The sequence below is a fragment of the Symphalangus syndactylus genome, chromosome 18, assembly GCF_028878055.3.
Source record: "Symphalangus syndactylus isolate Jambi chromosome 18, NHGRI_mSymSyn1-v2.1_pri, whole genome shotgun sequence".
Taxonomy (NCBI): domain Eukaryota; kingdom Metazoa; phylum Chordata; class Mammalia; order Primates; family Hylobatidae; genus Symphalangus; species Symphalangus syndactylus.
In genome coordinates, this window is record NC_072440.2 from 66,708,844 (window position 1) to 66,720,994 (window position 12,151).

Sequence of the window (12,151 nt, forward strand, 5' to 3'; positions counted from 1 at the left end):
GCTGGTCTCGAACTCCTGACCTCAGGTGATCTGCCAACCTCGGCCTCCCAAATTGCTGGGATTACAGGCGTGAGCCACCGCGCCCAGCCAATCCTGTCTCTTTGCAAAGAAAAAAAAAGAAAAAGAAAAAAGGAGAGAGAGAGAAAGGGCAGAAAGTGTTAAAATACACATATACATCCTTGCCCAAGGCTGCAAAGATGGAAATCCAAAGCCCACTCTCTGACCTGAAGTCTTCAGAGCCGGCAGAACAGATATACTGATCTAAGTAATTCCACTTGTACTCCTCCAGCCGTTCGTGGGAGAATTCCACCCAGCAGGAGACGAACTCTGAGTCTGAGTGGGAAGGACAGAGGCTGTAGGTGTAGTGGATCTGGGCAGATTCATAAGGATACCTGCAAAATAAAGGGCAGGCCCCCAAATTCAAAAGAGTTAGAGACAAATTCCTGCCAATTCTTCTGTATATTTTCTATCTCTATACACTTAGAACCATCCTTGACATTTACTCCTCAACTGTAGTAACCAACTTATTCCAGGGAACGGTACTAGAAACTTCTCAGATCTTCTTAAACTCTTTCCTTCTTCTCTCCTCACAATCTTTATTTGAAATAGGCTTTTATGAATCGTGTTAAACATTATAAGATGAATCAAATCCCTTTTGGAAGTAGGTAAGCTATAACCCTAAAATAACCCTAGAAACAAACAAACAAAACTCCAAAAGAAAAACCGACCACTGAACTTCCTCAGTTTGAATTATGTACTATACACATAATTTAGTATGTGGCGATAATTCAGGACAATAATTGAAGACTTTAAATATCCAAATACTCACTTGGGAAGGTATCGTGTCACTGTGATCATCTTATCCTTCAGCGTCACTTTGTGGAACGTTCTGCCCATACTCAGCCAATACTGGTCCTCCTCCTCGAGGCGGTTTCGGGACACAAGGCCTAACAGAAAAATAATAATTTCCTCCAACTGTTTGAAGCTCATTCCTATAACAGACAATTGTTTCTCATCCATATAGATTCAGAAAATGATGTAACACTTTCTCTTGAGGGGCAGTTTCACGGAAGAAGGTTATTCTTGGTTAAAAAAAAACAAAAAACTCCTGAGGCTGGCAGATTTTTCTGTTATTAAGCCACCCAGGAGCAGATTAGAGTCTGAAGGTGCTAGCTGATAGCACCTAGATGGCACACTCAAAGCTGAACGACCTGATACCTCATCCTCTGGAGAGAAAAGTTCTGTAAGAGATGACTGTGTTACTAAAATGGAACTCTACAACACCAGCATAAGCTGCCCACCTTGGCATTCGAGGTTCTCACTCCAAGGTGGCAGCCAACCTAGCTTTCTGATCCTAGCTCTCACTACTCCAAAACTGTTATACCAAGTTTCAGTCTAAAAGGACCATTTATTGATTTGCTGCAAATATTTGCTCATGTTGTTTCTTTTTCTTTTTTTTTTTTTTGAGATGGAGTTTCGCTCTTGTTGCCCAGGCTAGAGTGCAATGGCATGATCTCGGCTCACCGCAACCTCTGCCTCCTGGGTTCAAGCAATTCTGTCTCAGCCTCCCAAGTAGCTGGGATTACGGGCATGCTCCACCATGCCTGGCTAATTTTGTATTTTTAGTAGAGATGGGGTTTCTCCATGTTGGTCAGGCTGCTCTTGAACTCCCAACCTCAGGTGATCCGCTCGCCTCGGCCTCCTGAAGTGCTGGGATTACAGGCGTGAGCCTCTGCACCCGGCCTGCTCGTGTTGTTTCTTTTGCATTCTCTTCCTGGGCCACCACTGAAATCCCAGATTATTTAAAGTCACCATCAAATGCTACTTCTTCCAGAAAGCCAACAGACCCCATCAGCAGTCTGAATCCTACCTTGTATATAGCTCCTTGTGTGTATGTCTCTCACCCCTTACAAATTAAAAGTTCCAAGAAGCCAGGGCTCAAACGTTGTTCCTCCTTACGTTTTTAGAAGCACCTGATAAAGTGCCATGTCCAGTATTAGCTGAACTGAACTGAACGCAGGAAAGAGGAAAATAATCAGGAATCAAGAAAATGACAAGTGTTCAAGAGGGTAAAAATCATGCCTCAAAGAACAACCAAGCCAAGCCAAGATTCCTTTGATCTAGAAATGAAAGGCAGTCCTCTTGAAGGCAGCAGAACAGGGTCTGGAGGCAGGGAACCTAAGGCCAATTCAGGCTGACTTCCTAGAACTAAATCAAAAGGAAAACCCCAACTTTCCACACCTAAGTAATAAAAGGACCGGAAGTTACTCCCTTCACAAACCACTCCCCGCTTTTTCTGTGAGGAAGATGGAAAACTGAAAGTGTCTCTGATTGGTTTGATTTTTACAACCAAATAGACGTTTGCATACGAGTGTAACTTTATAACTTCACTTCAGCCTCTGCTTGCGAGCCATCACTTCATTTACATAGGGTGTACACCAAGTAACCAACAGGAAACTTCTAAAGGTATTTAAACCCCCAAAAATTCTGTAAAGGAGCCTTTGAGCCCCATGATCCAGCCCACTCCCACACTTGGAGTGTACTTTCATTTTCAATAAATCTCTCCTTTTGCTGCTTCATTTTTTCCTTGCTTTGTTTGTGCATTTTGTCCAATTCTTTGTTCGAGGTGCCAAGAACCTGGACACCCTCCATTGGCAACACTCATTTAGCTCTGAGACAGTCACACAGTGACAGGCAGCATGTGAGCAGTCAGGAGGAGAGAGGACAGCAAAGGCTGAAATAATATTCACTGTGAATGTGGAAATTTCCCAGATGGTGCCAAGGGAGCAGCAGGCCAGCTGCATACAAAATGGAAGCTACTCGGGGGACCCCAGGTCCAACCCCAGCACTTACACTTGCCAGCTTGTGTGATCTTGGGCACCAAATCTCACTTCTACAGCAAGAAAGAGGGCAAGCCCTCATCCAAGCATTCCTTCATTCATGCAACAAACACTCTGCTGGCTGTTGGGAAGACAATGTCATGGGACAAGGTTCATGAGCATCTGACATCGTACCTGACACCCCCATTCTAAATTAGGTGCACTCCAGTTATTCCTGTGTTTATCCTGCATGGTATTTATTCTTCACAATCTGTGATCAAATATATACTCGTGGTTTATTAGTTTAACAACTGACTCTGCTGTAGACTGTAGACTCTGAGGGGAGGGCTGATGCTGTTCTGTTCCCTGCTGGAACACGACCTGGCTCACACTTAGTATTCAATAAATCTCTGATGAATAAGCAGTACAGGCCTGGTTGTGACGGCAACCTTTCCAGTAATTAGGATAACAATGGTACCCTTTCTGTTACTATAGAAATTAGGGAGATTAAATTTATCACAGCAAAAAAAATAACCAGAAAGGATACAGTCAGGCAAGTAGCCTCTGGCCAACTAACCATCACATGAGGCTCATGGATCAGCCAGGAACAGAACTGGACACAGAAGAACTCAGACCACTGAGGGACATCCACCAGCTATTCCAGAGAACAACAGGTGGGCAGCCTGGAAGGCGCCAGTGACATGAAAGGTGAATTCATCTCATTACTCTTGGGATAAAGGACAAAATCCTTCAGACAGGCTTGGGTCTCCTGACATCTCTGGCTGCACCTCCAGCTTATTCCTTGTGCTCCATCCTATCAGCCTTCTTTTTGGTGCCCAGAAAGTATCTCAATGCTTTCTGACACAGAGCCTTTGCACAAACTGGCCTCTGCCTAGCATGCCCTTCCCTTCTACTCCTGCCCTCCATTCCCAACCTGCTGCTCCTGGTAACTCCTACATGTACTTCCGGTCTAATCTCAAACCTCATCTCCTCAGGGAAGCTGTCCATGACCCACGAGATTAGATAGCGCCCCATATTAAATGTTCTGACAGCCCCATGACTTCTCCCTCAGCCTTTATCACAACATATAATTATATTTCATATTTTGACTAATGTTATTTTCCCTGACTGGGCTATAAATCCTCTCCCCAGCCATGCAGAGTAAGTGCTTCAAAGACACTGTTGAATCAATGTGTGAATAATGGATTCATATATTTATTTTTCTTTTCTTTTCTTTTTAGAGACAGGATCTCCCTACATTGCCTAGGCCAGTCTTGAACTCCTGGGCTCAAGGGATCCTCCTGCCTCAGCCACTCAACGTGCTAGGATTATGCCCAGCCAAATTCATATACTTATTGACCCATAGTGTTGCATATTATTGTATGCCAGGCATGTAGTTTCCATTGTGGAGGACAAAAAGATGAACAGAAATAGTCTTGGCACTCAAAAAGGTTAACATTCGGTAGGGTCTGGAAGATGAATACAAGGCAACATGTGATAAACATCACAAGGGGCTTTCAAAGAAAATCCAGGGGGAGTCCAAAGCTTCATACATAAACAACAGGGCCTGGACTGGATGACGGCATGCTTCCTCTAACAGGGCCACAGTTCTCTGATCCTCTGGCCCAAGAAGCTTTCATGGGGACAAAGATGATCCAAGGTTATCACTAAGTGATCAGGGGATGGGGGGGTCTTGTTGGCAATAATGAAGACACAGGAGACTAAGACAGCTCATTGATTGTTCCAGGAAGTGATTACTGCTTTCTGATTCCAGGCACCTGCACTTAATTCCCTCCGTTAGACTTATTTTAGAGGAGCTCTCCACTGCCTGGCTCTGATTCAATTAGCAACACCGATTCTCTGTCACTTACTAGCCTAATCTGCCACTCATGGATGACCCATTCTTGCTTCAAGCCACCAAGCTTCAGCGATAAAGAAGAGACAGATGAATCCAGAATAAGAAAATAAGAACAAATGTAAACTTCAGGTTTAGGTAACATCTGACAATCTGCTGTGTGCCAGGTACTGTACTAGAAACAATTAAATATAGGTTTATGGGTTTAGAAACTTTGACAGCTCAGTAGTGACTCAGCTGCTTACTATTCCCAGGTGTCTGTCCAAGTCAGGCTGTCCCATTCCTGAACTTGGTCACATCCACTGCCTTAAAGGGAGAGTTGTAAATTAAAGAGAGCATTTAAAATAAATTCATACCTAAAGGAGACTTTATTCCTCACTTAAGTAGAATTTATAAAGAAAACTTTTGTGTCGAAAACAATTACTATTAAATTTATCTACTGTCTACCATCTTGAAAACCCACTTCCACATATACAGTAGAAGAGAAAAAAATATAAATCCAAGGACAAAAACTCACCTCGGCTATAGAGTGGGCTACTGCTCAGCGGGGGTGGGACGGCAGGATTGGGTTTCTGTGCCTTGGGCTGCACTATGATTTGGTAGCCCTGCATGAGACGTTGGCAAATAAACTCTTCAAACACCTGCTGGGCTGTCATCTGCACACCATCTTCGTCCCTCCTGAAAAAAACGGATGATTGCTCATACAGATGCTTGGCCTGAGACAGTGACACTTAAGAGTGCACAGTCTCATCATCTCCTTTGCTTCATCCCCTTATAACCATTATATGGTAGTTCATAAAACTAACAGTTTGAGCTGGGCACGGTGGCTCATGTCTGTAATCCTAGCACTCTGGAAGGCTGAGATGGGCAGACTGCATATGCATAAGCCCAGGAATTCAAGACCAGCCTGGGCAACATGGCAAAACCCTGTCTCTAACAAAAAAAATACAAAAATTAGCCAAGTATGGTGGCACGCACTTGTAGTCCCAGCAGAGGTTGCAGTGAGCCAAGATTGCATCGCTGCACTTCAGCCTGGCTGACAGTATATATAAGAGATATAGAAAAGAAAATATAATAGAAAATATGAAAAAAAAACTACTAACAATTTGTAAATCAGTGTTTTGGGGAAAATTAACAGTTCAAAGAGGTGAAAAGAGGCAGGTAACTCAATGCCCAAATGAGTAATTTTAGAAAAGAAGGTCAGATTTAGTGTGCCCAAAATAATTGCATTAGAAAATATGAGAATAATCATCGAAGCCAGAACCAACTGGAGTTAAAAATAAATCAATCAATGAGGAGAAATAGTTGATGTCAATAGAACTCTGGAGAAATGAACAGTTCTTACATCATAAAATTACCCACGGCCAGTGCAGCAGCTCACACCTGTAATCCCAGCACTTTGGGAGGCCGAGGCGGGTGGATCACCTGAGGTCATGAGTTCGAGACCAGCCTGGCCAACATGGTGAAACCCCGTCTCTACTAAAAATACAAAAAATTAGCCATGCGTGGTGGCACACGCCTGTAGTCCCAGCTACTCAGGAGGCTGAGGCATGAGAATCGTTTGAACCTGGGAGGCAGAGGTTGCAGTGAGGCGAGACTACACCACTGCACTCCAGCCTGGGTCACAGAGTGAGACTCTGTCTCAAAAAAAAAAAAAAAAAAGTTACCCAAATATAAAAAGAGGACATAGGCTTGAAAATTCAGTGTTCAGCCAGACACAGTGGCTCAAGGTGGTAATCCCAGCACTTTGGGATGCAACAGATGGGCAGATGACTTGAGCCCAGGAGTTTGAGACCAACCTGGGCAATATGGCGAAACAGCATCTTTATAAAATACATAAAAATTAGCTGGATGTGGTGCTGCCACTCCCAGCTACTCCTAGCTACTTAGGAGGCTGAGGTGGAAAGACTGAACTCAGGAGATCGAGGCTGCAGTGAGTTGTGATCGTACCACTGTACTCCAACCTGAGCGACAGAGTGAGACCCTGTCTCAGTTAAAAAAAAAAAAAAAGGAAAAAAAAAGAAAGATAAAATACAATTCAATGTTTTTTTTTTAATTTTTTATTTAATGGCCATGTTAATCTTCTCTATATCGTTCCAATTTTAATATATGTGTTGCTGAAGCGAGCACAAATCCAGTGTTCTGATGCATGTGTGGGATATATCCGAAACCCTCACAAACCAAGCCAAGTGCCTTTTTCTCTGACACTGACCTGTCGATGTCTGCTTCTGGAAGGAGATCATAACAGCCCTCTGTGTAGTCATTCTGCAGGCCCTGGCGGTCAGGGAAGTAGTCGGTGGTGAGGGGGAGGCACGCCGGAGTAGTGAGAGACTTCCAGTCCACTCCAACTGTGCAACAGAAGCCTGGCACTACAGGGGGAGCAGACAGTGTCAGAACTGCCTCACGTAATAGGGGGAAAAGGTACATGTGGTCACCATGGCAAGTGTGGGATGGGGGGCCAGGGGAGGGAAGAGGAGGGGAGAGTGGGGAAAAAAGTTCATGGTGAAAGATGGTAAAATTGCCAGGATTGGGAAGAAAGGGGGTAGGGGAGGGAGAAAGAGAGAGAAACAGAGTTTGTTAGACAATGCAGTGCACATGCTTATCCAATCCCATCATGCAAATGGGATTCACAGCTGATATTTTTCATTTTCTGCTGATTGTGAGCTGCAGCCGCAATGCAGGTGAGATTACTGCAGGGCAGGCAGAATTACATGTCGAAGCACATCAACGTTCCAAGAGCAGGGAGGCCCAAGCACGAGCCTCTCCCAAGAACTGCAGAGTGGCTAGGTGGGGAAAGGAGGGGAGCTCAGCCTCATTTGGGAGTAAACAGCATACAGTAGCAGAAATAAGGAATACTTCTAGCACTGCAAAAATAAGTAACAGATTCAAATGGGTGGGAGGAAAAATCAAGTAAGGATATCTGGGAAAGTTAGGAGGCTGGAACTTTAAGAGACAGTGTTTAACAATCCAAAAATGAAAGCTGCAGTTAGCAGAGCAGGCCTGACCACATGGGTCTGTCCCGAATTGCCTGCTCCTCAGTTAAGGCAGGGTTTCTCAGCCTCGGCAACAACAGAGACTTTGGACCAGATAATTCTTTGTTGTGGGGGCTGTCCTGGGTACTGCAGCAGCATCCTTGGACTCTACTCACTAGATGCCAGTGGCATCCCCTAGCTGTGAAAACCAGAAATGTCTGCAGGCATTGATGTGTTCCCCTGGGGAGGGAAATCCTCCCTGGTTAGGAAAATCCTCCATGGTTGAGCTTCACTGAGTTAAAATAATAGGGCAGTTACCTCTTTAAGTAATTTAAGTGAAGACTATCTTTTAACTCTCCAAAGAAGGGAGCAATATGAAGCCGAAAAACTCTAAGCCTTTGTCTCTAAGTTCTGAATGGGATACTCATACACTTTATTTTTGTACCATGCTAACAGCTTACAATGTGTTGTAGCCCCTGCTGCCTCATCAGCCCTCCCGTCAATGAAGAACAAAATTTGTGTGATAAGTCACAGCAGAAAGATGCCCCACGTGGCACCACTAACTTGGGGAAGATGATTTAGCCTCCAACAGATCTAACTCATGCTCTACACAGGCCATATTAACTAATTAATAATTCAGGAATCCAAAACATAGCCCCGAATAGCCTAATTAATCATCTCCATTTTTCTATATGGCAGCCGAGGTGAGCTTGTTTCTACTTCCTGGCTAAAACAGAAGATGAGGACCTGATCAAAGCCCCAGTGGGGAAGCCAGAAACAGAAGACATTTCTATCTTTATGTCCTCTTAGATCATCCTGGCCATCATCAGCCTTCTGACCCTCAGGATTATAAAAATCTTGTAGAAATGCTTTCTGCTGGGCACACAACAAGACACAGACTGTTCAAATGCTTAGTTCGAGATCTCATGATGAGAAAGGATCCTGATTGTAAGTTTAAGGGTGTTCTGTCTCTAGGAAAAGAGTGCAGCCTCTTTTCTAACCCCAGTATCTTCTGGTCCTGAAAAGAGGGACTCTGAGGAAGTTCCACACCTCAGAACCACTAAAATAACAATGATGAACAAAGGTAACAAACTCCGGTGACAGGGTTGTAAAGAAATAGGATCATCTATTCATTGCTGGCAGCTTTCTGGAAAACAGTCAATCTGCCAACCATACTTTGGGGAATGTAATCCAAAGACATTAACCAAAAGAAAAAATACACCTGCTGCACCATATATTATGTATTATTATTAACTTTTAATTTAATAGAGACAGGGTCTCATGATATTGCCTGGGCTGGTCTCAAACTCCTGGGCTCAAGTGATCCACCCACCTCAGCCTCCCAAAGTTCTGTGATTACTGGCATGAGCCACCGTGCTCAGCCCACCAGGTATTATCATACCTGCATTATATGCTATGGCTAAAAAGCAGAAAGCCATCCAAATGGTCACGAATAAGAAATGATTACTCAAACCAAGATACAGTAATATGCTTAATGCTGCCATTACAAATGACTACTAGGAGGGACCTGAACAAACAGTAAAAGGATTATTAAGTGAGGACAAAGGCTGGGCAACATGGCTCATGGCTGTAATCACAGCACTTTGGGAGGCCAAGGCGGGCGGATCACGAGGTCAGGAGTTTGAGACCAGCCTAACAAACATGGTGAAACCCCGTCTCTTGAGACCAGCCTAACAAACATGGTGAAACCCCGTCTCTACTAAAAATACAAAAATTAGCCAGGCATGGTGGCGTGCACCTGTAATCCCAGCTACTCAAGAGGCTGAGGCAGAAGAATCACTTGAACCTGGGAGGCAGAGTTGGCAGTGAGCCGAGATCGCATCACTGTACTCCAGCCTGGGTGACAGAGCAAGACACTGTCTCAAAAAAAAAAAAAAAAAAAAAAAAAAAAAAAAAAAAAAAGTGGGGACAAGAAGACTCAGTGATATACATCCATTGGTCACAGCTAAGTAGTTTATCAAGTGGTAGGATTTTCTCTGCTCTTTTATTATTATAGATATTTAGACATTCTCTTACTGCATAGCTATTCAAAAAGACGATCAAAAGGAATGCAATTCAGCCAAATATTCCAACTACAGGCAGGTAAATGATTCCAGTTAACAGCCTATTATGTCTTTCCAACTTTTTCCTGGAGATATCATTAGGCAGTTAAGGGTGAAGGCCAGCTCTGGACCAGCATGGGGGCCTTATAGGGAATCTGCTACCTTTCCCAGATGCCCCTGAATCACCTTCCAAAATAGGTCATTCAGTCACACCCCCCCTCACTTTCCATCACAGAGTCCAGAGAGTCCTCCCTCACCACATCGCCTTCCCATATCCCAGAGATATGTGTACCTCAGGACCATTCACTTCCCACAGGGCTTCCTCTTGTTTCCTCAGGCTCTGACCACCCCACACTCCCTGTCTACCCCTTTCCCTAGTCAGCTGCCCCCTCTTACTTGGGTCTGGAGAGGTAGAAACACTGTCCTCTAGGGAATCCTTATTTTGGGTCCTAGGATTCATACCTATGGAAAGATAAAAACACCTTGTCTTAAGAAGGCTCACTCTGCAAAAGAGTTCTGACCAGTTATGGTTGAAAAAGGCAAATTGGAGATAAAATTAAAAATGTAAACCAAGTGCAAATTCTGTGCAAGTATTTCAAACAGTACAAAAGAATCGATCAAAGAAAAATGATCAATCTAAAATTGGGAATGAGCCAGAACTTTACTCTGAGGTTACTGGTATCATTCTTTGCTAAAAGAGATCACACAAACACAAGCAACCTGCCACTTATTTTAAGAAAACGGACACATTTCAAAGTCATTTCAACTAATTAGAGCAATCTTTGGTGAATATAAATGACCTATTTTTGACAGTGAGCTTTGATTGTGCCACTGAACTCCAACCTGGGCAATGACAGAGTGAGAGAGACCCTATCTCTAAAAAACATATAAAATAAAACAAAATGACCTATTTAAATTTAATCCACTCATCAGCCATCCTTATCTTCTGGAATTTTCTTCCCCAAATCATGGCTTTCTAAAATATGACACAGGACATCAAAACTCACTACTTTAACATAAAAACAATGATTTTACCTATAACTGGGCTGAAAGGAAAAACCAGAAGATTCTTTGAAATGCAATTTATTGACTGTCGAGTAACAAAATTAATTTTAAAGCACACTTATCAGTACTTACACGCCCCTTTCAAAACATATATTTACTAGAAAATTATGATGCCATAAAAAGAATTGAGGTTGAGCATGGTGGCTCACAAGGCCAGGAGTTCAAGGCTGTGGCAAGCTATAATCACTGTACTGCTCTCCAGCCTGGGTGATAGAGTGAGACCCCATCTCTATGTAAATATACATAAAAATATTTTTTTAAAAAGGACTGGAAAGATGCTCACTAAACGTTCAACGGTGGCTAACTCTGAGAAGAAAGCTGGATGAAGGGATAGGAGGTAAAAGAGAATTTGTACTTTTTACTCTAAATACTTCTGGGTCATTTGAATATTTTATAACAAGAACAAGTATTTATAAATTTCTTGTAAAAGCTTTGAAAAAACAATCTACAACATGAGAGAAAGCACTTGCAAATCATGTACCTGGCAAAGGACTTGCATCCAGAAGATACAGGGAACTCTCAAATTCAAAAGCAAGAAAACGAACAACCCAATGAGAAAAGGACAAACGACATATGCAAAAGGAACGTAAGTATATTAAAAGATGCTTAACATCAGTAGTCATTAAGGAAATAGCAAATTAAAAGCACAGTGATTAGCCAGGCATGGTGGCATGCACCTGTGTTCACAGCCACTCAGGAGGCTAAGGCAGGAGGACTGCTTGTGCCCAGAAGTCCAAGGTTGCAGTGAGCTATGACTGTGCCACTGCACTCCTGCCTGGGTTTCTGAAAGAGCAAGACCCCATCTCAAAAGAAAAAAAAAAAAGTGCAGTAAGATACCACTACATGCTTATTTGATTTGAATGATGAAATAATGAAAATGACTGGATATACCAAGTGTTGACAAGGATATGGAACAACTGGAAGCCTTACACATTGTTGATAGCAATGCAAAACGGCACACCACTTTGGAAAACAGATTTACCATTTGACCCAGCAATCTACTCATAGAAATTAATAAAAGAAAAATGAAAACTTAACTTCATACAAAAACTTTGTTCATATAAAATCATGGAAACATTTATAGAAGTCTTATTCATAGTCACCAAAATCTGGAAACAGCCCAATTATCTTTCAACTGGGGGAAGGATGAACAAATTGTAGTTCATCCATACAATGGAATACTACTCAGCAATAAAAAGGCAACTATCGACACGTGACAACGTGGATGAATCTCTCAAATGCAATATGGTGAGTGAAATAAGTCATACTCAAAAAATTACATACTGTATGATTCTATGTATGTTATGTGCTGGGAAAGGTAAAACCAGAGGGACAGAGAACAGATCAGTGGTTGCCAGAGAACATGTGGACAGACTG

General features: G+C 42.8%; 1 protein-coding gene and 1 non-coding gene across 40 annotated transcripts in view; both read right to left on the reverse strand.

The window, feature by feature from the left end:
* Window positions 1-12,151, reverse strand: part of DEPDC5 (DEP domain containing 5, GATOR1 subcomplex subunit) — a 178,989-nt gene that overhangs the window by 85,511 nt on the left and 81,327 nt on the right. For 24 of the 39 annotated variants that reach the window (XR_010117147.1, XR_010117142.1, XR_010117141.1 and 21 more), the window contains 5 exons: window positions 10,106-10,171; window positions 6,887-7,070; window positions 5,192-5,352; window positions 830-947; window positions 225-392 (listed from right to left, as the gene is read on the reverse strand). Coding sequence is in view for 30 of the 39 variants with exons in the window: in XM_063623475.1 (XP_063479545.1) it covers window positions 225-392; window positions 830-947; window positions 5,192-5,352; window positions 6,887-7,070; window positions 10,106-10,171 (697 nt within the window). In the remaining 9 variants the exon portion in view is untranslated. Of the gene's footprint in view, window positions 1-224; window positions 393-829; window positions 948-2,874; window positions 2,962-5,191; window positions 5,353-6,886; window positions 7,071-10,105; window positions 10,172-12,151 lie in introns of those variants that run through there. The other 15 variants (XR_010117146.1, XR_010117144.1, XM_063623479.1 and 12 more) reach the window with 3 other exon arrangements.
* LOC129468687 (U6 spliceosomal RNA) lies at window positions 6,697-6,804 on the reverse strand. The gene has a single exon (XR_008652766.1). It is a non-coding gene; the product is annotated as a U6 spliceosomal RNA (small nuclear RNA).